The 23,294-nt window shown below is 39.5% G+C and overlaps 1 protein-coding gene across 1 annotated transcript; it reads left to right on the top strand.

The window, feature by feature from the left end:
• The first annotated feature begins 1,932 nt into the window (after positions 1-1,932).
• On the top strand, positions 1,933-8,443 carry LOC125965225 (follitropin subunit beta-like). Its single transcript, XM_049713821.1, has 3 exons — positions 1,933-2,072; positions 6,527-6,644; positions 8,213-8,443. Exons 1-3 carry the CDS (start codon positions 1,933-1,935, stop codon positions 8,441-8,443), a joined length of 489 nt encoding a protein of 162 aa, XP_049569778.1.
• Positions 8,444-23,294: the final 14,851 nt, after the last annotated feature.

Genomic DNA, 23,294 nt, shown 5'->3' with positions numbered 1-23,294 from the left:
ATACTACCTGCCTTGTCAATAAGACAAGTGGTAGCTGCCATCTGATGGCTGTGTACTGCCCCAATCCTAAAGGAAAAGGAGTGGATGCTAATTCCTAGGAACGGTAAGAATGGCATAAGGCACTGAGAAATAAATAGTAAATGAAGGGCTCACCTTAAAGTGCTACTCTTGGGTTCAGACTGTTTTCCCATTCACCAGCAGCGGATAGCCTTAAAAATAGAGTAAGTGGTAGAAGGGGTTGGTTGCTGTCAATAACTCCCAGGTACAGGGATGGCAGGACAGAGCAGAATGAGCACCAGCCTAGGTCTCCACGACTGCACTTCTCGTCCCAGCTCTCTTACTGCATCGCAGTGTGATCTGGGGCAAATTCCCTAACCTCTCTGGATCTGTTCCACCTCTGTAAAAAAGAATTCAGTACCAGGAATTCATCATCTGACATCCTTTCCATCTCTAAACCATGAGTATCTCACCAGGCTAAATTCAGGGTTAGTATTAGAAGAGCAGTTCACCTAAGAAAGAAACTAGAAAACCTTTGGTTCTGTGCCTAAAGATGGTCCACTCAGAGGTATCGTACTCTTTGGAAGACTACGTTTAATGACAAAGGATTAGCTTTCCACGTTTTTCCTCACAAGACTTACCAAGGCAAAATGACATCTTCTCTGATGTTTTACCTGGTTTCACATTCTTTTCAATATTAAATGAAATTATGTGACTAACATGCTCACCACAAGACCTGGCACTTATTAAATGGCTCCTTATAAATATTACTTCTTCTGCTTTTCTAAAGGTTTTGGGTGTCTAATATTCAATTGCCTTGCTGGATTTGTGTTCTATAAGTAGAGATTTTTTTTTAATGTGATAAAGTTGGGTTTTTTTTCTTTTTTTGTTTGTTTGTTTTTATTTGGCTGTGCCGGGTCTTAGTTGTGGCACACAGGATCTTTAGTTGTGGCATGCGGGCTCTTAGTTGCAGCATGCGGGATCTAGTTCCCTGACCAGGGATCGAACCCGGGTCCCCTGCATTGGGAGCCTGGAGTCTCAACCACTGTACCACCAGGGAAGTCCCTAAGTAGAGATTTTCTAATCCCTGGTTGATACATGGAAACTGTTCCTCGTCAGACATCTCCACTTGGCTAAAGAGACCAACTGTGTTGCTGACTCTCAGAGGTTTGCCAACATTGTCTCCTATAAGACTCAAATAAATAGCACTCTATTATCCATTCCTGAGTCCCCAGAATTTTGAGAAACAGAACGAGGAGTTTATCAGAAGGAATCCCACATGTCCCCCTTATTACTGAAAGAGGCTAAATTGAAACACAGCGTGCTGTGAAAAACAACACTGGCCTACTAACTCCTCTCCAAAATTAGGTGGACACCCACTGAGGCAGAGGTTGGGCTCCCACTAGAAAGGAGGAAGAGCAGTGGAGGAATGTTCTCTGTGGGCAAGTCCATGTCTAAGGAAGGAAGGGCAGAGCCAGGTCAAGCAGACCCAGCATTTCCTTCCAAGTTTACAATCAGGTAAAACCCTCCATCATCCCAAGGGTGGAGCAGTAAAGATTTCCAGAGAGGCTAGGACAGCTCTTAAGGAAAATCCCTCCATACGAAAACTGGGAATGGAAAAAAGGCATTCTCATTCATGAAAGACTGTCCATCCAGAACATCATGGAAGAAATAAATGAAGAAACAAACTAAAAACCAGTCTCAGTTACACTAGGGAGAAAGAGTAGAAGCAGATCCAGGCAACTGAAGCCCTAACCTGACCACACAGAAGCAGTCAAGATGATCAGGTCTCCATTCCAAAATCTCAAAATTTCTAAATGTGTGCCCTTCTCTTCCAAAGAGAAGGGAGGCTCAGGTCCTGACCATTTTGAGGAGCAAGGCTGGGGTTAATTTGCTGTGGCCAGCAAAATGGAGGGAGTTGTATGAAGGGAAACGATGTCCTCTGGGATTGATCACTTGGCTGAAAAATTACTTGACCAAACACAAGCAGGGTGGCAGCCCCACTGCCCAGAAGGGGGCCAGCTGCTAATTACAACGCCTCTCTGGAGAAGCGCTTCCAACAGTATTTCTGAGTTGTTAGTTGATTAGGTTTCAGTTAAATCGATAAAGCCTTTAGAGTTAACTATCTAGAAGATATTGCTCCACAATTATAATGCACAGAAAAGTGTTTATTATCAGCTTTCTCTTGTTTGGGCTTAATTATTTAAGTACTTGAGATTCAGTGGCTGTCTTCCTGCTGCCCCAGAAACAGTCTGAGAGGGAAACGGGCAAACATTTCAAAGAAACCAGGTTTATTTCTAATGGACAAATGAATCAAATGAAAAATGGGCTTTTTCTCAATTATATTCAGGAGGAGCACAATTATTCAATAAATCAATGTGCATTTAGCTTAGGACAGTAAAAGCCACAATGTATTGAGTGCTTACCATGTGTTAGGTTTGAGCTAAGTGCTCTGCCAACACTATCTTATTTAATCTTTATAATTTCCCTGAAAGATAAGCAGTATTATGCCCATTTTCAGATGTGAAAACATGTCAAGTCAGTAAGAGAAAGAGACAAGATTCAAATTCAGATCTGTTGGTGTTATGGGTTGAATTGTGTCCCCCACCAAAACTCACATATTCAAGTTCTAACCCCTGTACCTCAGAATGTGACCTTATTTGGTAACAGGGTCATTGCAGATATAACTAGTGAAGTTAAGTAAGATGAGGCCATACTGGAGTAGGGCGGGTCCCTAATCCCATATGTCTGGTGTCCTTATAAAAAGGGGAGATTTGGACACAGATGCACACAGAAAGAATGATATGTGAAGATGAAGGCGGAGATCAGGGGGATACTCTACAAACCAAGGAGCTCCAAAGATTGCCAGCAAATCACCAGAAGCTAGGGGAGAAATATGGAACAGTATCTTGCTCACAGCCCTTGGAAAGAACCAAATCTGCTGATTTTGGACTTCTAGCCTCCAGAACTAAGAGACAATAAATTTCTGTTAAGTCGCCTGGTTTGTGGTACTTTGTTATGGCAGCTCTAGCAAACTAATATAGTTGGGTCCCCAAAATCTGTGCCTTTCTGCTGGGTCATGCTAGAGGTCTAGGTGGGCAGAGTTTCTTGCTGTTCTTGAACAAACCCATCTGGTTAGACACCCTGAACCAAGCTTTACTGCAGTTTGGACTGAGATTGTAGAGGTAATCTCTGACAACATGTCTAGTGTGGCTTCTTTCCCACCTTCCCCTGGCTTGACTAGGTCTCCACCTGTCTTAGTGTTTCTGAGAAATCAATATTGCCTCACTCTTTGAGTTAGCAGATCATGTGTTATTCACTCATTCACTAAAAAAATACTGAGCTCCTTCTTTGTTCCCACTAGTCTCTCATGGAGTTCACAGTCTAGCAGAGGAGCACGATGTCAAGAAAATTATCACACTGGAAATTATGACAGCTATACAAAAAATGCTTGTCTTAGAGACCCCTACCAAAATTGAGACTGATCTCTGTTCCAAGCTTTACTTTGATTCTTTTTAAAAATAAGATAGGTATGTCAGAACACCAAGAAACAGAGGCCAAAGAAAACTTAATTGTTTTATTTATTCTGTATTCAAGGCAATGATAAGCAATATTTGGCAATTATCTGCAAATTTTCTCAAATTTAATAAAAACTATAAACCTGTATATCCAAGAAGCTCACTGAAAACCCAAGTAGGAAAAACCCAAAGAAAATCACACCAAGGCACATCATAAATAAGCATAAATTCAGCAAGGCAGGCTGAAAATTTATGATAAAGATAAAAATCTTTAAAGCAGTCAAAGGAAAACAAGACACATTACATAGAGAGGATAAATATATAAGACTGCAGAATCCTTATCAGAAACAATGCAAATAAAGAATATAAAGTGCTGAAACAAAACTACCAACAGACTTCCTAACCTAGAATTCTATAACTAGAAAAAATTCCTTCAAAAATTAAGTTGAATTAGGACATTTTTAGTAAATTTAAGATTGACAATGTATTGCCAGATAATATGCATGACAAAGAATTTTAAAGAATGTTCATTAAGCAGAAGAAAAATAATATGTGTTGAAAAAGGTAATATATGAGTAAATATAAAAGACTTTTCTAATTATTTAAGTGTTTAAAAAATATAATTGCCTATTTAGAACAAAGATAACAATAATGTATTGAGGGTAGAATAATGTTGAAGTAAAATAAATAACAATTGCACAGAGGATGAAAATGAAATGTTACAAGATACATACTTTAATTATGTGTGAAGTGGAATATTACTGAGATAAAGTATGTATTTTAAACTTGAGAACAAACAAACAAATAAATAAAGCAAGCTGATAAGCCAATTGTGGAAATAAAACAAATACTAAAAAATAACTAATTCAAAAGAAGACAGGAAAAATGGAAAAACAAAAAATAAATGAGACAAATAACAATATGATGACCATAAACCCACGATTATCAAAAGTATATTAGGGCTTCCCTGGTGGCGCAGTGGTTCAGAGTCTGCCTGACAATGCAGGGGACACGGGTTCGTGCCCTGGTCTGGGAAGATCCCACATGCCGCGGAGCGGCTGGACCCTGTGAGCCATGGCCACTGAGCCCGTGCGTCCGGAGCCTGTGCTCCGCAACGGGAGAGGCCACAACAGTGAGAGGCCCACGTACGGCAAAAAAAAAAAAAAAAAAAAGTATATTAAACATAAAGATTTTGAGCACTCCAATTAAAAGGCAAAGATTATCAAACCAGATTTGTTTAAAGGCAAGACTCAACTATATGCTGCCCATATGAAATGCACTTTAAATACACAGACACAGGATGGGAAAAGATATATTTGAAAACACTAATCATACAGTTAGAGTGACTATATTAATACCAGGTGAAATAGAGCTCAGGAGAAGGAATATTACCATGCCTAAAGAGGAACATTTCATAAAATAAAATGGTCAATTCAGCAAGAATATGAAAAAATACAAAATGTACACGCACCTAATAACAGAGCTTCGAAGTGCACAAAGCAAAAACTTATAGCCTTATAAGCCTTAAGGAAGAAATGGATAAAATTATGATTGGAAATTTCAACATTCTTCTCTCAGTAATCAATAGAACAAGCAGACAGAAAAATGAGAAAGTATATAGAAGAGTCAAACAACACTATCAGGTTAAATTCATCAATACCCTTAGAACATTTCACCCCAAAACAGCAGAATGCACATTCTTTACAAATGCACACAAATGTTCAACAAAACAATCCATAGGCTGGGATATAACATATATCTCAAAAGGTTTAAAATGATAGAAATTACATAAAGTATGTTTTCTAAGCACAATGGAATTAAATAATCAATAACCAAAAAGTCATGAAAATCCCTCCAAATATGGAAATTAAATAACATGCTTCCAAATGACCCATGGGTCACAGAAGAAAGCAAGAGAGAAATTAGAAAATATATTTAACTGAATAATGAAAACTCAACATGAATTAAGATTTGGGGATGAATCTAAAGCAACACTTACAGGGAAATTTGTAGCTTTAAATGGTTTGTTTTTTTGTTTGTTTGTTTGTTTTGCTGTGCCATGCAGCATGAGGGATCTTAGTTCGACAACCAGAGATCTAACGTGTGCCCCCTGCATTGGGAGCACAGAGTCTTAATGACTGGACCGCCAGGGAAGTCCCTTAAATGCTTATATTAAGGTAATCCTCTGTGACATTTTTTCTAATTGAAGTATAGTTGCTGTATAATATTAAAGAAGTTTCAGGTGTACAATATAGTGATTCACAAGTTTTAAAGGTTATACTCCACTTATAAAATATTGGCCATATTCCCTGTGTTGTACAGTATGTCCTTGTAGGTTATTTTATACCTAATAGTTTGTACCTCTTATTCCCCTACCCCTATATTGCCCCTCCCCTCTTCCCTCTCCCCACTGGTAACCACTAATTTGTTCTCTATATCTGTGAGTCTGCTTCTTTTTTTATTATATTCACTAATTTGTTGTATTTTTTAGATCCCACAAATAAGTGATGTCATATAGTATTTGTCTTTCTCTGTCTGATTTTTTTCACTTAGCATAATGCCCTCCAAGTCCATCCATGTTACTGCAAATGGCAAAATTTCGTTCTTTTTGTGGCTGAGTAGTATTCCATTGTGTGTGTGTGTATGCCACATCTTTATCCATTCATCTGTTGATGGACACTTAGGTTGCTTCCATATCTTGGCAATTGTAAATTGCCAACATAGGGGTGCATGTATCTTTTGAATTAGTGTTTTTGTCTTTTTCAGATATATACCCTGTGACATTTTAATCCTTAAAAAATTATATGAAGATTTCTGACCTGTATTGTGTTTCTCTTTTGTCAAAGAGTGCTTGCTGAAGTTGAATGTGATGGTGGAGTTTGGGGAGCAGGTTTACTTCAGTTCAGTTTGACTGGGTCAAAGTCCATGACAGTTAAAATACATTGGATGTCTGTTTGCTTCCCAGCCTAGGATGAAGTCAGTAGTTTTTGCTTCCTTTTCTGTTGTTGGAGAGCAATCTGCTGCAGTAGCTGTGAGCAAACCAACATCATCATCACAGTGGAGAAAGAGGAATGTGGTCTCTGCAAAAGCATCAACACCACGTGGTGTGCGGGCTACTGCTACACCCAGGTAGGTACTTTGCTTTGAAGGAAGTGAGAGTGCTGAGGGTCTGGATGAGGCAGGCTTCATTTATTCCCACTCTGTCAATATTTTGTCTCTTCTGAATAACAGCCACGAGTCCTTTAGTCAATACTGTCTGTGTTGTGATTGAGGTAAATTACCATGATACCATTTAGATGTTTGGGTTTGGATTTAATTTGGGTAAAACAAATTTGGGACAGCTCAGACTGATGTAAATGAATGCTTCAGTAATGTGCCAACTCTGCATTTTAAAAGAGCATTTTTCTGCTAGCTTTACCTATTGAGGGATAAACATGGGCATGAGTACATATCTATATTTAATCATGGAATATTGCCAATAGTCTTAAAAAGCCAATTGCAATAATAAAAGGCATACCTCTGCAACAGGGAGAGTAATAACATTCATTTTAAAGCCAAATAAAAAATGCAAGTAGCCAATTATAAAATAATTTTATTGGCCCATCTTTAATACAATACCAACGAGCAGCCTGAGAGCAATCAATCCCTGTAGATTAGAACCAAAATGAATCATCAAACCCACACCCTTCTTTATGCTGTTAAGAAAATTAAGGAATACAGGTATTAAACCATTTGTCTACAGTTTCACAGTTTCTTCAAAATAAACCAGTTAAAGGCAAAAGTGTTTCTTTGCCATTTTTCTGTTGTACCTGGCTGTGCAGAAGTTTGATAAACTGAAATTGAAATTGGCTGCTTTTTAATGAAAATACTTTGTTTGATATTAAATGAATTGATCAATAAAACTCAACTAACTGCACTTTGGGTGAGATATAGACCCAGTGGCCAGCTAGGGAAATGAATTAACCCCCAGTCCCCTTTCTCCCTCAAAGCCAATTATTTTCTCATTGGGCAAGTAGAAGAGTGAAATATATTTGGCCTGATTTAGATGTTCTGATAGTGAAACTGTTATCATATACTTTTGGATTAAGAATCCCACAAAGGTACAGAATTTAAGGCAGTGGCAAGGAAGAACCTAAAAGGCAACAGAATATCCAGAATCCAATATGAGATTTCCCAAACACTTTAGGCAAAATATCAATAACTTAACTTACGGCTCTTATTCCTCTCTTAAATATACACAGAAAAGAGTACTTGGAAATATTTTTCTTTCCAAGTGCTATGTTTTTATCAGTCATTAATATAGCTTAAGATTACGAGGTACAAAAAAAAAAAAAAAACACCCATCCTTAAATTGCTAAGGTCATATCTTCTAAAGATACCCTTTATCTTTACATGTTTTTATGCCATACAAATTCAAAGGTTTTACAGAGTTTTAGAAATATTAAATATGTGGGTACTCTCATGGTAGAGAGAAAAGAGACAGTTATATTTTCTATAACACTTCCAGGGCAGTTCAGAAAAGCGGTATAAATGTTCCTTTATGAGGTCAAGTTTCCTGTGCTTAAGTATCTTAGAAGCTGATCTTCTGAGAGCAAATATTAGAGCAAGCAGTAGTAAATCCCTGTCTCATATTGACTAAGCCAAACAGAAACTTGCAGAATATTGTAACCTAACTCTCTCTCTCTTAAACCACTCAGAATCTAGTGTACAAGGATCCAGCCAAGTCCAACATCCAGAAAACATGTACCTTCAAGGAGTCGATGTACGAGACGGTCAAAGTGCCTGGCTGTGCTCACCATGCAGACTCCCTGTATACGTACCCAGTAGCCTCTGAATGTCACTGTGGCAAGTGTGACAGCGATAGCACTGACTGCACCGTGAGAGGCCTGGGGCCCAGCCACTGCTCCTTCAGTGAAATGAAAGAATAAAGAGCAGTGGACACTTTGAGCTGCCCACCCTCATCCTGAAAGACTAAGACATCCAAGAAGTCTGTGTGTACATGTGCCCAGGCTGCAAACCACTGTGGGAGACCCCACTGATCCCTGCTCTCCTGCATAAGGGAGCTCCTGGAATGGAGAGTGCTGGGGCCTGGGGCCTGTCACCACCCAACCCTATATTCCTAGTTCTGGGCTCTGTCGGTTTCATTCAACTTGAATGCAGGTGCTGTAAGCTGTTTCCCATTTTTAATAGACTTAGAGGTCCTCTAGAGCAACCCTGTCATTATACAGATGAGAAAACCTAGACTTAGGAGAAGGAAGTCTCAAGATGATGGAGTAGGAGAACTAAATGGAACACAATCTCCTGTAAGATATATGGCCTGCAAGAGCAGAGCCGGTATCACTTTAGTGTCATGGAGCAGGTACCTAACTCTACGTCTAATTGTTTCATTATTAAGAGGAGAGTCAGGAAGGTAGGGATACTAAATCAAGACTATCCACTTTATTGCCAGCCTATGCAGGTGCTACAACAGTTCCACCTCGCCTGTGTTTTCTGGAAGAGAAGCTGTTGACTTGAGAAGGTGGGAGCAGGTGTGGGAGGGTGGTAAGCTGGGAAACAGTGAGACCATTCACAATTTGCAGCCTTAAAAACCAAATCTTAATTTTTATTTCAAATTTGAATTAAGAGCCAAGACGAGAACTATGAATTTGGGGCTGTGGAAATTCAATTGCAAGATCAACAAATATCCTTTCCTAAATTGCTAGCCCCTATGTACTTTGTCACTTAAATAAATTTGATCAAGAACTTCCAGCCTTCTCAAAGCTCCCCCTCAGGCAATAGGGCATATCATCTGTCACTCATTGCTGTGCCACCTGTACCAGAAATCTCCTCCACTGCTGGGATGGGAACCTTGAAGTCCATGTGACAGCACATTAGGCAACTTAACAGGCTACATTTAACTTCCTTGCCAATTAACTTTTCAGAGAAATAGTTCTCTTAAAAAGAGTTGGCAGTCTAGAGAGAATAGCTGTATTTTCTGGGCTTTCTCTACATTTGCTTTATCACTTGACTACATGTTCTCCCAAATCTATGATTTCTTTCAAAAGGGTGCACTCTGAAAATGCTTCATGATTTAAATTACTTTTAAAGATAATAACTCTTTTTTTTCACCTGAATGTTGAAACATACTTAAAAATCAAAAATGTTGTCTAACAAAGGCACAACTTTGGATTTTTCCATGCTCTTGAACTACTTGCTCATGACACATACATGTGTATTTTCATAATATAAGTAGTAACATTACTAGAAATCTATTTTTAAATGCTTCTATAAATATCACCTGTGCTTACTGTTCATTTGGGAATATCAATAAGAATTTTACTGGATTTTAGTGTTCTTTTTTCCCTAAAATAGACCTTCTGTCATTTCTTGTATCATCACTTTCTTAAGTTATTGCTACTCTTAACCCCCAGTCTACACTAAAATTGATTTATTCCCAGAAAGCTCTTAGCATGTCTTACCTGTAACTCAGACTCAATGGGAAGTTTTCCTCATAGCCTTTGGAATCTAGTTAAGTACTAGAGCTGATATATTTTCCAGCACATGGATATCAAGGATTATTCTTCTCAGGAGATGCAGAAAAATCATTTGACAAAATTCAACATCCTTCATGATAAAAACTCTCAACAAATTGGATATAGAAGGAATGTACCTCAACATAATAAAAGCCATATATGACAAGCCCACAGCTAACTTCATATTCAATGGTGAAAGACTGAAAGCTTTTCCCCTAAGATCAGGAATAAGAGAAGGATGTCTACTCTCACCAGAGAATATTCCAACATTACCAGAAGTCCTAGACATAGCAATCAGGCAAGAAAAAGAAATAAAAGTCTTCCAAATCAGAAAGGAAGAAGTAAAACTGCCTGTGATTGCAGATGACATAATCTCATATGTAGAAAGCACTAGAGACTCCACTCAAAAACTGTTAGAACTAATGAATGAATTCAGCAAAGTTTCAGGATACCAAATCAACGTACAAAAATCAGTTGCATTTCCATATACTAACAACAAAACTATCTGAAAAAGAATTAAAGAAAATAATCACATTCACAATAGCATCAAAAACAATATAACAGCTATGAATAAAGTTAACCAAGGAAATGAAAAATCTGTACAATAAAAAATATAAGACCATGATGAAAGAAACTGAAGAAGACACAAATAAATGGAATAATATCTCACGGTCATGGGTCAGAAGAATTAATATTGTTAAAATATCCAGGGGCTTCCCTGGTGGCGCAGTGGTTGGGAGTCTGCCTGCCAATGCAGGGGACACGGGTTCGTGCCCCGGTCCGGAAGGATCCCACATGCCGCGGAGTGGCTGGGCCCGTGGGCCATGGCCGCTGGGCCTGCACGTCCAGAGCCTGTGCTCCGCGGCAGGAGAGGCCACAACAGTGAGAGGCCCAGGTACCACAAAAAATAAATAAATAAATAAAATATCCATACTACTCAAAGCCATCTATAGATTCAATGTCAAAATTCATCTTTTATAGAAATAGGAAAAACAATCCTAAAATTTGTATGGAACCACAAAAGACCCTGAATAGCCAACTTGAGCAAAAAGAACAAAGCTAGAGGCATCACAGTTCCTGGTTTCAAACTATACTACAAAGCTACAGTAATTACAACAGTATGATACTGGCATTAAAAAGACACACTGACCAATGGAACAGAATCAAGAGCCCAGAAATAAATCTATGCATATATGGTCAACTAGTATTTGACAAGGCAGCCAAGAATACACAGTGGGGTAAAGATAGTCTCTTTATTAAACGATATTGGGAAAACTGCATATCCACATGCAAAATAATGAAACTGGACCACTACTTTACACCACTCACAAACTAACACAAAGTGACTTAAAAACTTGAATGTAAAACCTGGAACCATAAAACTCCTAGAAGAAAATATAGGGGTAAGCTGCTTGCATTGGTCTTGGCAGTGATTTTTTTGGATATGATACCTATAGCACAAGCAACAAAAGCAAAAATAAATGGGACTACATTTAACTAAAAATCTTCTGCACAGCAAAAGAATTGATCACCAGTTGAAGAGGCAACCTAGGGAATGGGAAAAAATATTTGCAAACCACATATCTGATAAGGGGTTAATGTCCAAAATATAACTCAATAGCCAAAAAAAAAAAAAAAATCTTATTTTAAAAATGGGCAAATGACCTAAACAGACATTTTTCCAAGCAAGACACATAAATGGCCAACAGGTACATGAAAAGTTAAAACAGCACTGATCACCAGAGAAATGCAAATCAAAACCATGATGAGATATCCTTTCACACCTGTTAGAAGGGCTATTATCAAAAAGATAAGAGATAACAAGTGTTGGCCAGTATGTGGAGAAAGAGAACCCACGCACTGTTGGTGGAAATGTAAATTGGTGCAGCCACTATGAAAAACAGTAGAGAGGTTCCTCAAAAAAAATTAAAACTGAACTACCATATGATCCAGCAATTCCAATTCTGGGTATATATGAGAAGGAAATAAAGTCACTATCTCAAAGAGATACCTGCACCCCCATGTTCACTGTAACATTATTTAAAATAGCCAGGACCTTGAAATAACTTAAGTGTCTGTCAGTGGATAAAGAGATAAAGATGATGTGGTATGTACACACAATTGAATATTATTCAGCCATAAAGAAAGAAGGAAATCCCTCCGTTTGTAACAACATGGATGAAACTTGAAGGCATTACGCTAACTGAAATAAGTCAGAGGAAGGCAAATACTGTATGATCTCACTTACATGTGGAATCTAAAATAAACCACAGAGAACAGACTGGTGGTTGCCAGGGGCAGGTGGTCAAGGAGGGAGAAATGGGTAAAGGTGGTCAAAGGTTACAAAGCTCCAGTTATAAGATGATAAGTTCTGGGGATCTAATGTACATCATGGTGACTATTATTAACAATACTGTATTATATACTTGAATGTTGCTAAAAGAGATCTTAAAAGTTCTCACCACAAAAAGTAAATAAATAAATAAAAATAGAAATAAATAAAAAGGTAACTACATGAGGTGACAGATGTGTTGACTAACCTTACTGTGGTAATCATTTCACAATGTATACATATATCAAATCATCATATTTCACACCTTAAACTTATGTCAATTATATCTTGATAAGGCTGGAAAAAAATTAAAATTAAATTTCTAAAGAAAAATAATTATTCTTCCCAAATGACTTTTTTTTTCCATTCAATTTGAAATTCTTGCATTGAGAATGAGTACATGTTAAAACAGTGGGCCTCTCATAATAATCATCTGCTCTGCTCTTCATGAACAGATGTGATTATACTTTTTGACTGTACAAAGATCTAAGAACAAACAAAATGAAAGCTGAATAGAATCACAGAACGGAGAGAGGACTGAAGGCCATCTAGTTCTGTGTTGCCATTTACTGTGTGCTAACACTGAGGCCTGAGATCACATAGGATCAGAATTAGAACCCTGTACCCCTTATTTTTAGTCTCTCTTCAGAATATCTCCCATTATGCCATCAAAACACTTTGCCAACCAAACTAGATCATTCAAACAAGGCTATCTGCAAAGTGTAGACTATCACATACATCTATATTCTCTATAACATTTTTATGTCAAGACTAGACGGCAGTTCTGGTGATCAAAAAAAAAAAAAGTTAGTAACTCTGTGGATGTAGGGATTCTGTCTCCCTCTGTCTGCCTTTGGGTAAACCTTGGCACTTAGTAGGTACCATTAGTGGTATAAATGGATTGATTCAAACTGAACCGAGAATCTGTTTGCCTGCAATTTCCATCCAGTTTTCTCTTTTGGAACCATCCAAAACAAAATTAATCTCTTTTCTGTTTGAACACCATTCAAGTAAGGAGAGCAGCTATGTTCTTGTTTCCAGCCTGAAGATTAACAGTTCATTCAGCTGTTCTTTGAATAATCCAGGGTTCAGACAGACCCTTCCACAATCCTGATCAATACTCTTTGGTGTGCTAAGGGCCTATATAAAGTAAGGGGATTCATAAAGGGCAGAATGGACCCAGACTGAAGACATTAAATAACTGCAGACAACAGATTCGAATGGAAGGTCTTTGAAGACAACAAATGTATTATAATTATGTCCTGAGCACCTGGCCCATACTAGGCTCCAGCGACTACATCTAAATGACCTGACCAGAGCATTGTCTTTCTTCTCTCCATCTGAAACCATTAAGACAAAGTCTTTTGCCCATTTCAATGGTAAGCATTCTTTTTTGCACTCAGTGTTACTCCCTACCAATGTACTTCAGTTAGCCTACTGAGTTTGAAATTTATATCATTACTTCTCCTATTTCTCTTCACATAGAAAAACAGGAAAACATATTCAAGGCAAGAACTTAAAAGGAGGAGGTGAGGGCTTCCCTGGTGGCACAGTGGTTGGGAGTCCACCTGCCGATGCGGGGGACACGGGTTCGTGCCCCGGTCCGGGAGGATCCCACATGCCGGGGAGCGGCTGGGCCCGTGAGCCATGGCCGCTGGGCCTGCGCGTCTGGAGCCTGTGCTCCGCGACGGGAGAGGCCGCAGCGGTGAGAGGCCTGCGTACCGCAAAAAAAAAAAAAAAGAAAGAAAAAAAAAAAGGAGGAGGTGAAAGATCTAAGACCTATCGAGATTATCAATATTTTACCTATATAAACACAGAAACTTTGTTTACATACCATGGGCTGCCCAGACAGGTAGCCAAGGAATCCTGGTCTGAGCAAACCTGAGTTGCTAATAGGTAGGTAATATAATAGATGATTGATAGCAGAGATGTGAGTTCAAACCCCAGCTTGGCTCCTTTCTGTGTGCTGTTGGTCAAACTATGTAACCTCTCCGAGCTTGGGTCCTCATTTTCAAAATAGCAATAATATTTACAGCTAACATTTATGTGGAAGCTACTATGAGCTAGGTACTATTTTATAACTAACTCATTTAATCCTTGTATAGTCCTCTGAAGTAGGTTTATTACTATCTTTATTTCACAGAAGAAGAAATAAGTTTAGAAAGATTAAATAATTTGCGCAAGTCACACAGCCAATAAGTGGTGAAGCTGGGATTTAAGCCCAGGCAATCAGCTCCAGAGCTTCTGTTTCCAGCCATTCCACCATACTGCCTATACTCTCATAAGCATGAATTCCAGAATATTCTCTCCTATTGCCATCACTCCCCTCAGTAGCAGGAAAGAAAAGAGAGAACCGGGCTAGAACTAAGTCAGGAGGCCTGGATTCCACTCACAGCTCCTCCCTGACTACCTCTGTGACTCTGAGCAAGTTACTTTCTCTGTGTGGGCCTCAGAATCCTCATGTGTAAAATGAAAATGTTCAGGGGTCATGAATTCAGGCTTAGAGATGTCCAAAGAATGAATGAGACAGACTAAAGTGTATTCTTTCCACAGAGAAACACTTTGCTTGCATATATGATACATAAATTACGTGAGGACATAAGATGCACTCAATACAATTGCATCTATCATTATCATTTACTTTTCCCTTTCCCTTTCTGCCCGCATACCTTGAGTGTTCAACCTTAGGAAAAGTTAGAAAAGCTACATCTCTCCATTACGCTCACCATTTCAGATCCCAGAGAAAGTTATTAGCATGGAAATAGCCTTGCAGAGCTAAGGTCAGAGGAAGGCCAGGAACCAGCCCATTTCTGAGCCTGTTTAGTCTTCTAACAGCTGACCTCGACCTCCTGGCCGGCTCTGAGCCTGCCACACCAACAGCTCTTCAGACCCAAGGCTGTGAATGCACAGTGTTCTACAAGCAGTCATAACCTCCCAAATCCACTTAATCCCTTAATCCTCACCTCCCAGCATGGCAGGAGCTCGCACTGAACACCTGCCTCTCAGCCTTTACCCAACAGCTTCCACAAAGACCTGAGCCCAGTCCCAGCTACTCTGCTCCAACCTTCTCAAACCCTGAGGTTCCTGCTTTTAGAGGAAACGTTCTAGTGCATAGCTGAAGTTTGCTAATATGTAAGAGAGAAAATCCAAAGTACATTTGGTATTTGGACAAATGTCAAATGTTTTCCCTATGCACCAGATTTAAAATATAAATGGGGGAAGTTAAAAAAAAAAAAGCAAATGGCAAGCAAGCAGGCTGCTCTGATTCTGGTGCTGCTTCTTCTCCTCCAGTAGAGGATTCTAGAAGGGTAAGTGAGATTCCCACTGTATTCTAGAATGTTGACCTTATTATGCCCTCCCTATTACCATTACTCCCCACAATAGCAGGAAGAAGAGAACACTGGGCTGGAAGTCAGTCAGGAGGCCTGGGGCACTCACAGCAACTCCCAGACTATCTCTGTGACCATGGGCAAGTCACTTTCTCTCTCCCAGCCTCAGAATCCTCAACTGTAAAATGCAGATGTCTGCAGGCCACAAATGCATGCTCAGGGAGGCCTAGAGAGAACTGCAATGAGTGAAATAGACTAAGAATCATTCAACAGAGAAACACTTTGCTTGCATGTTAAATACATAATAAGATTCTCCATTTTCATAAAGAAATATGCCAATTTCATTGAGTAAACTTTTAATTTTAGAATAGTTTAAGATTTACAGAGGGCTTCCCTGGTGACGCAGTGGTTGAGAGCCCGCCTGCCGATGCAGGGGAGGCGGGTTCGTGCCCCGGTCCGGGAAGATCCCACATGCCGCGGAGCGGCTGGGCCCATGAGCCATGGCCGCTGAGCCTGCGCGTCCGGAGCCTGTGCTCCGCAACGGGAGAGGCCACAACAGTGAGAGGCCCGCGTACCGCAAAAAAAAAAAAAAAAAAAAAAAAAAAAAAGATTTACAGAGAAGTTGCAAAAATAGTTGAGCTCCAATATACCCTACACCCAGTTTCCCCTTTTGTTAACATCCTACATGAGCATCATACATTTATCACGACTGTTTTTTCTCAGCCTATCTACAAATATGAATACAGAGAAATATACCTCTACTTAGGAAGAACAAAGACAATTTTGTGTTGATAATTCAGCTTAAATGAGAGATACGGTAGGGAGTAGAGGAAATGATAGGTAACAGGCACAAATCCCAGGAATGGGAGGAGCTGCAGCCCAGATTCAGGGGATGAATGCCACACAGAAATGCAGATCCTGTATTTCTAGATCTCTGGGTTTTATCTTTGTTTTTTGTTTTACAAACAAACCAAAAATCTAGATTTTTATGTCAAACACATCAATTTTTTAAATTTTAAAGTTTGGCTTATTTATTTTCCCTTCTCAAAATACTACGCTTGGGCTTCCCTGGTGGCGCAGTGGTTGAGAGTCCGCCTGCCGATGCCGGGGACACGGGTTCGTGCCCCGGTACGGGAAGATCACATATGCCGCGGAGCAGCTGGGCCCGTGAGCCACAACTACTGAGCCTGTGTGTCTGGAGCCTGTGCTCCGCAACGGGAGAGGCCACAACAGTGAGAGGCCCACGTACCGCAAAAAAAAAAAAAAAAAAATACTACGCTGGCCGAATAAAACAGATATACTAACTGGATTTGGCCTATGACTTGCAGTTTGGGATCTCTAGTTATATTAGTTTCACTTGGCCAAAGTCAAGTGTTAGCAGGACTGGTTCCTTCTGGAGGCTCTGAGAAGAAGGTCTATTTCCTTTCCTCTTTCAGCTTCCAGTGACGACCTGTTTTCCTTGACTTGTGGAGTATTGCTCCATCTCCAAAGCACATGACTCCCATTCTGCCTCTGTCATCACATGGCCGTCTCTGCTGACTCTGACTGTTCCTGCATCTCTCTTATAAGAAGCGTTATGATTACTTTAGGCTCACACACATAATCCAGGATAATCTCCCCACCTCAAGATCCTTAATTTAAGCACATCTGAAAATTCCCTTTTGCCATATAAGGTAACATTCACGGTTTCCAAAAAATTAAGATATGGACATATGCGGGGGGTAAATATCCAGTCTACCACATTAGTTTAGAGGCTTAGTTCCTTTCCAGCTTTTGTATTTAAGGATTCTCTCTCAGATCACTTTCTTAGGATGCCATCTTCTTTCTTATGATTCCATTTTCTTGGCCTCCTACCAGAGAAGCCACTTTAGCAAATATTTGAGGGACAGCTGTCATAAGCCCAGCAGTGTGCCAGGGACAAAGGGAAGAAGTAAACACACAAGGACAAATATTCTCTATTTCAAAGATTTCTGATATACTTGGGAAAGCACAAGAATTTACAGAAGGTGCAATATTCTGAACACTCACTTTATTAGAAAGATTTTCATTAGATCTAGGGGAAAACATTGGAGATACACACATTTTTTGCAGAAGAATTTTACAGAACTGTGTATTATTATCATCAATTTACTGACACTTGACAGAACACCTATTAGTCACCATGTCCACATATGAACTTAATAATCTGCACTAGAGAGGACACAGGCTGTGAAAACCCAGGCCCAGGATGAAGGGCCTGAGAAAGGTCAATATCTCTGAGATTAAACTCTTGGAGGGGACATGGCCAGAACCACCTTATTCCCCTAAACCAAAATTTATACCCATCACCACAGCCATAAACTATTAAGCCAGAAGGGCATCTTTTCACTGGAACCCTAAAGTGGACACCTTTTGGAGTATCTGCCCCATATTCCTACATCCTTTCTCTGGGAAATACATCTCCCTGTAACTCATTAAAACACCTTTGCAATCATTGACTTTGCAATCATTGACTCCAGTTGATTGAGCCAGTAGGCACTTGCTGCATACACTTCCATCCCTAGACATTTGGAATTAAAACCAAGAGTTGAGTGGGTTGAGGCCTCTAACATAGAAATCTGGAAGATGAAGAATTATAATTTTTCTCCATCATAGACTGGGGTAGAGAGAACCACTCCACACAAAGAGAGAGCAAGCAAGGCAAGGAAAAATGACACACAGAGAAACTAAAGTGATATCCAGAGAAGCCTCACAGCTTTTACGTTCTGCTTCCAGCCACTTCTTTGATTTGGCTGCATTATTGCCTTGAGTTCCAAAAGACAACTCTGTTTCTTTAAATAAATTTTCTGTCTTTCCTTAGGTGAGACCAAGTTGACTTCTGTCATTTGAAACTAAAAAAGCATTACAGTCCCCTGCGAGCTCTCAAAGAGCTTTCCCTGAAGGCTCCCACTCACTGCCGTCTCCGCTGAAAGTGTTTCCTACTATTATTGCATTGGGATGCTTGTCCTTCAGGAACTACTTCAGAAGAATTTGGTACCTGGCATCTATAAGATTAGAGAACAGAGGACACCTTAGGCAACACAACTCACACATCACTTCTGCAGAAGTGAAATGTTTGGCCTAATTTCTCAAAATAAAGTCATTTTTGGGGTGGTGAAATTTCTCATGTCCCAGGTGCTAAACGGTTTCATGTAAACTTTGAAAGTTTACAGGAATTTGATCCTCATCCCAGGTGCTGTCCAAATTTTAAGGAATGAAATGAAGTTTGATAGATACCTGTTTAGTGCTTTCACTTATTAAATAAGTATGTTTTGCCATTTATAGAATATTTTCTCTCACAGTACCTCATTTGACCCTCACAACAGTCCAGTGAGAAAGATCCTGTATCCCCATTTTAGAGATTTCAGCAGTGTTGAATGATATGACCTAGTGAAATGGCACTGGATTCTGAGGCTCTTAATACTTACTTAGGGTAAGTATTAAGTCTAACTAATCCTAATATGCTAATCACGCTGCACAGTAAATGACACATAGTGTTTCGGGAGTGACAAGTCATTGCATCTTACACAGCTGCTCCAATCCACTGATACTGGCCACCTGCAACACTGTGTTGAGAAGGATTCTGGGAGTGCATCTGGACTCTGAACAAGGGCTGTGATTGAACAGTGCCGCCTGCTGACATGTAAGGGAGAGGACAGTGGCAGCACAGTGCTCAGTATTTCCATCCCTACAGTAAATGCTCTATAAATGTTCGTTGTGTTAAACCAAATTGGCAGACCCAGGACTGAAAACCAAGTCACCTGATTCTGTTTGCTGGTGTTCTTTCCATTACACTAGACAGCACCTTCCCTCTCACCCCTAAATTCTAAACCAGGGGTGAGAAGACTACAGCCCAAAGATCAAATTTGCCCTGCTGCCTGTTTTTGGAAATGAAGTTTTACTGGAACACAGTCAGGCTCATTTGTTTATGTTTTGTCTGCACGTGCTTTCCTGCAACAATGACTGAGTTGAGTAGTCTCCACAGAGACCAGGTTGCCCACAAAGACTAAAATATTTACCATCTGTCCCTTTATAGAAAAAGTCTGGCCAATCCCACTCCTAAACCAAATCAAAGAAGTTCAAAGCAGCTCCAAAGAGATCAATGTTATTCTACCTTTTTTTCTCCACAGAAGAAAATTGCCACCTTTGAGCTTCGGTGACCACATAAGGTACACCTTACCATCATTAACATTCTAAGGTAAAGGAGGCAAGTGTGTACTCCTTATTTGCACATTCATGGATTGGCATTTAGAAAAGAAGTATCTGTAATATGAATTAAGGACTTTAACTATGTATGCCTGAGGTAATTTATTCATTGAAGAGTAAAAGAAAAGTACACCACAAAATGGTAATAATCAAATTAAAACCTACTGTAAACTCCTATTTGCCGAGGATCCAATCAGCCAGAGTCATTACTTTTTTTTTTTTTCCTTTATGGGGAGAAATACTCAACAAGGATTGGTTAATGAAATTGATGAGAGAAACAGTTTTCAGCATATCCACTCATAAATAAAAGTGACTGGTTTTCATAATTACAATACTAAAGCCTTATGAGTCACGTAAAGAAGACTTAGTAAGCTTTGTGAGACTTAGGGGACAATATTAAGCTAACCAGTGTGAATGAGCCAAGTTGCCCGAGTTCTGAACACACAGGAGGATAGCACATTGGTTTATCTTTTAACTTTTGGTTTTCATGCAGTATTATAGGAGTTAACCCAAGGAACAGAAAGAAAGAAAATGTATTGAGTTCGTTCTCTCCTTCTCCAACAGATTGTGTGGATCACCAAACTACACAATACAACACTCACCTTGGTGATCGTTAAATACTTGTGAGCAATAAGGTAATTTATACATCGCCACCAACTGCAGTGGGAGAAAATGATAATAAAACAAACACAAACATGCAGTGTAGTATCAGATATTATGGGGAAAACATTGTGATAGAAACTCTGCTGGGTTGATTAAAAATATGGTGGCTAATAATTCCTCACATCCAAGTACATACATATCACTCCCGAGAAGAAGAAGTGGATCTATTCTCTTCCCCCTTGAATCTGGGCAGGGCTTGTGACTCACTCTGACCAATAGAATGCAGCAAAAGTGGCATTCTGAGATTTTTCCAACCAGGTCTTAAGAGAACCGTCTCTCCCTCTTGGAATCTAGCTGCCGTGCTGTGAAGAAGCTCAGGCCAAACTCTAGAGTGAGAGAGGCCACGTGGAGGGGAGCCCTGCCAAACAAGAGGCCATGTTGGACATTCCTGCTCTTAGCAGCTCCCCACCAAAGGCAGCTGCTTACATGATCAGAATTAGTAGAATCACCCAGCTGAGCCCAGTAAACCCACAATAATAAAGTGTTGTTTTAAGACACGATATTTTGGGGCAGTTGGTTACATAGAAGTAGATCCTCAAACAGAGACAGGTTTTGTGGGGAAGATCATTTAGACTGATGGTCAGAAATGGACTTATGAGAAGTTGTTGTTTGAGCTGAGTGCAAAGAAGGAACCAGCTGTGAGACTCTCTGGTGGCAGAGCATTTCAGGCAGAAGACATAGCAAGTACAAAGCCCTGGGGCAAGAATAAGCTTGGTGTGCTTGAGAAAAAATTAGAAACCTGATATCACTGCAATGTAATGAGGAAAGTTGAATCAGAGACAGAGGGAGGGACTAGATCCTGGAAGGACTCGTAAGCCATAGTAAGGAGTTCAGATTTACTTTTAAGCCGGTGGAAAACCACTGGAGATTTTTAAGCAAAAAATGATACAAACTGATTCACGTTTTTAAAATATCATTCTGGTTGCTGTGTATAACTATGGCTTTTTCTTTCCTAGAAATTTTATATAAAGGCAATCATACAAAATACAGTCTTGTGAGTCTGACTTCCTTCACTCATAATGTTTTTGAGATTCATGCATACTACGGTGTGTATCACCAGTTTCTTCCTCTTATGCCTAGATGGATTCCAGTATATGCATATGTCACGTTTTGTTTATCCATTCACCAGCTGGTGGGCATTTGGTATATTTCCCACTTGGGGCTAATACGGATAATTCTACTACAAATATCTGCATATAAGTCATTGTGTAGACACATGCTTGCATTTCTCCTGTGTAAATACCTAGGTAAGTATATGCTTATGGAAGGGTATGTTTTTAACTTTTTGAGAAACTGTCAAACTGTTTTCCAAAGTTACTGTACCATTTTACATTCCTGGCAGCAGTGACTAACAGCTCCGGTTTCTTCACATTCTCATCAACACTTAGTGCTGTCTTTTTCATTTTGGCCATTCCAAGTAGGTGTACTGTGGTATTTCACTGCGGCTATAAACTGCATTTTCCTATTAACTAATGACGTAGATCCTATTTGCTTTAATGTGCTTATTTGGAGAAATAGCTACTTGAATCTTTTGCCTATTTTTTATTATTAAGTTACAAGAACTCTTTATATATTCTGGATATATGCTCTTTGTCAAATATATGCTTTGAAAATATTCTCTCCCAGTCTGTGGCTTGCCTTTTTTTATTTTCTTAATGGAATCATTTGAAGAGAAAACATTTCTAACTTTGGTGAAATCCAATTTTCTTATTTTTTGTATAGCTTGCTTTTGTGTCCTATGTAAGAAATCTTTGCCTAACAAAAAAAATCAAGAAAATTTTCCTCTATATTTTCTTCTAGAAATTTTATAGTTATAGTATGACATTTGGGTCCACTATCCATTTCTTCAGCAGAATTTTATGTACTGCCAGATCACATTTGAGGGTCATCTCTGCTTATTTTAAGGAGTTTAAATTCAGTAGGTTAAAATTTATTTTATAAGTCAAACAAGTAATAGGTAATCTTTGGAAAAGGAGGGATCTATCTATTTTTCAATCATTATATCTTGGCCAAAACTGTGTATTCCCAGTCATGGACTCATTTACTCTATTAAATGCATCTTGAAACTTCTTCACACCCTCCACCCTAAATCTTCTTGATGTTGGGAGTGAGGGCAGGGGGTAGGGAATGTTCTTCTTACTCCTAATAGTTCCTTTCATGTGATGGGAGATCCACTAGCTTAACACCTTGAACTCCTTCTGCTCCATCACTTATCCCCCAGGGAAGAAAAGAGAGGTATCTAGTTGTACATTTGTAACCCTGCCCCTTGTTTCCTCCTTGGGAGATGGTGCATATGCAGAGAATGTGTTCCCACTTGCCCTCAACCATGCAGTAATCTTGGTGTAAAGGTCCCACCACTGGGAATGGGGTTGAAGGGAGCGGGGGGCCAGCACTGCCTGTGACTGGATGGTAAGTCTCTCTACCCAGGCATTTATTATTAGGAAGCCCACTAGCCCACAGATAAAAGCCACATCCTGCAATATCAGCTTTATCCATAATAAAGGTAATATTTTGGCTCTATTTGCTTAATCTGTTCTCTGGTTTCTCATTTGGTTCAGAACTCAGATGTGGAAGGCTGTTATTTGCTTGAACACCCCCAAATATTTCCCAAATGTCATTCCTTTGGGTTTCCTAACTCTATCCCTCTGACCTTGTAAATTTTTGTTTCTCTCTTCCTATGGCCAACAGATTGAGAATTCATATTTATAGACAGCCAGCA

The sequence above is a fragment of the Orcinus orca genome, chromosome 8 (genome assembly GCF_937001465.1).
Source record: "Orcinus orca chromosome 8, mOrcOrc1.1, whole genome shotgun sequence".
Classification (NCBI taxonomy): Eukaryota; Metazoa; Chordata; class Mammalia; order Artiodactyla; family Delphinidae; genus Orcinus; species Orcinus orca.
Note: the sequence above shows the minus strand (reverse complement) of the source record. Positions and strands in the feature narration are given on the sequence as shown.

Excerpts from the sequence above, each read along its gene's own strand:
- LOC125965225 (XM_049713821.1), top strand. The coding sequence starts at position 1,933 with ATGTCCTCTGGGATTGATCACTTGGCTGAAAAATTACTTGACCAAACA. Across the intron at positions 2,073-6,526 it reads TCCAACAGTATTTCTGAGTT|AGCAATCTGCTGCAGTAGCT; the intron begins GTTAGTTGATTA and ends CTGTTGTTGGAG. Across the intron at positions 6,645-8,212 it reads CGGGCTACTGCTACACCCAG|AATCTAGTGTACAAGGATCC; the intron begins GTAGGTACTTTG and ends TAAACCACTCAG.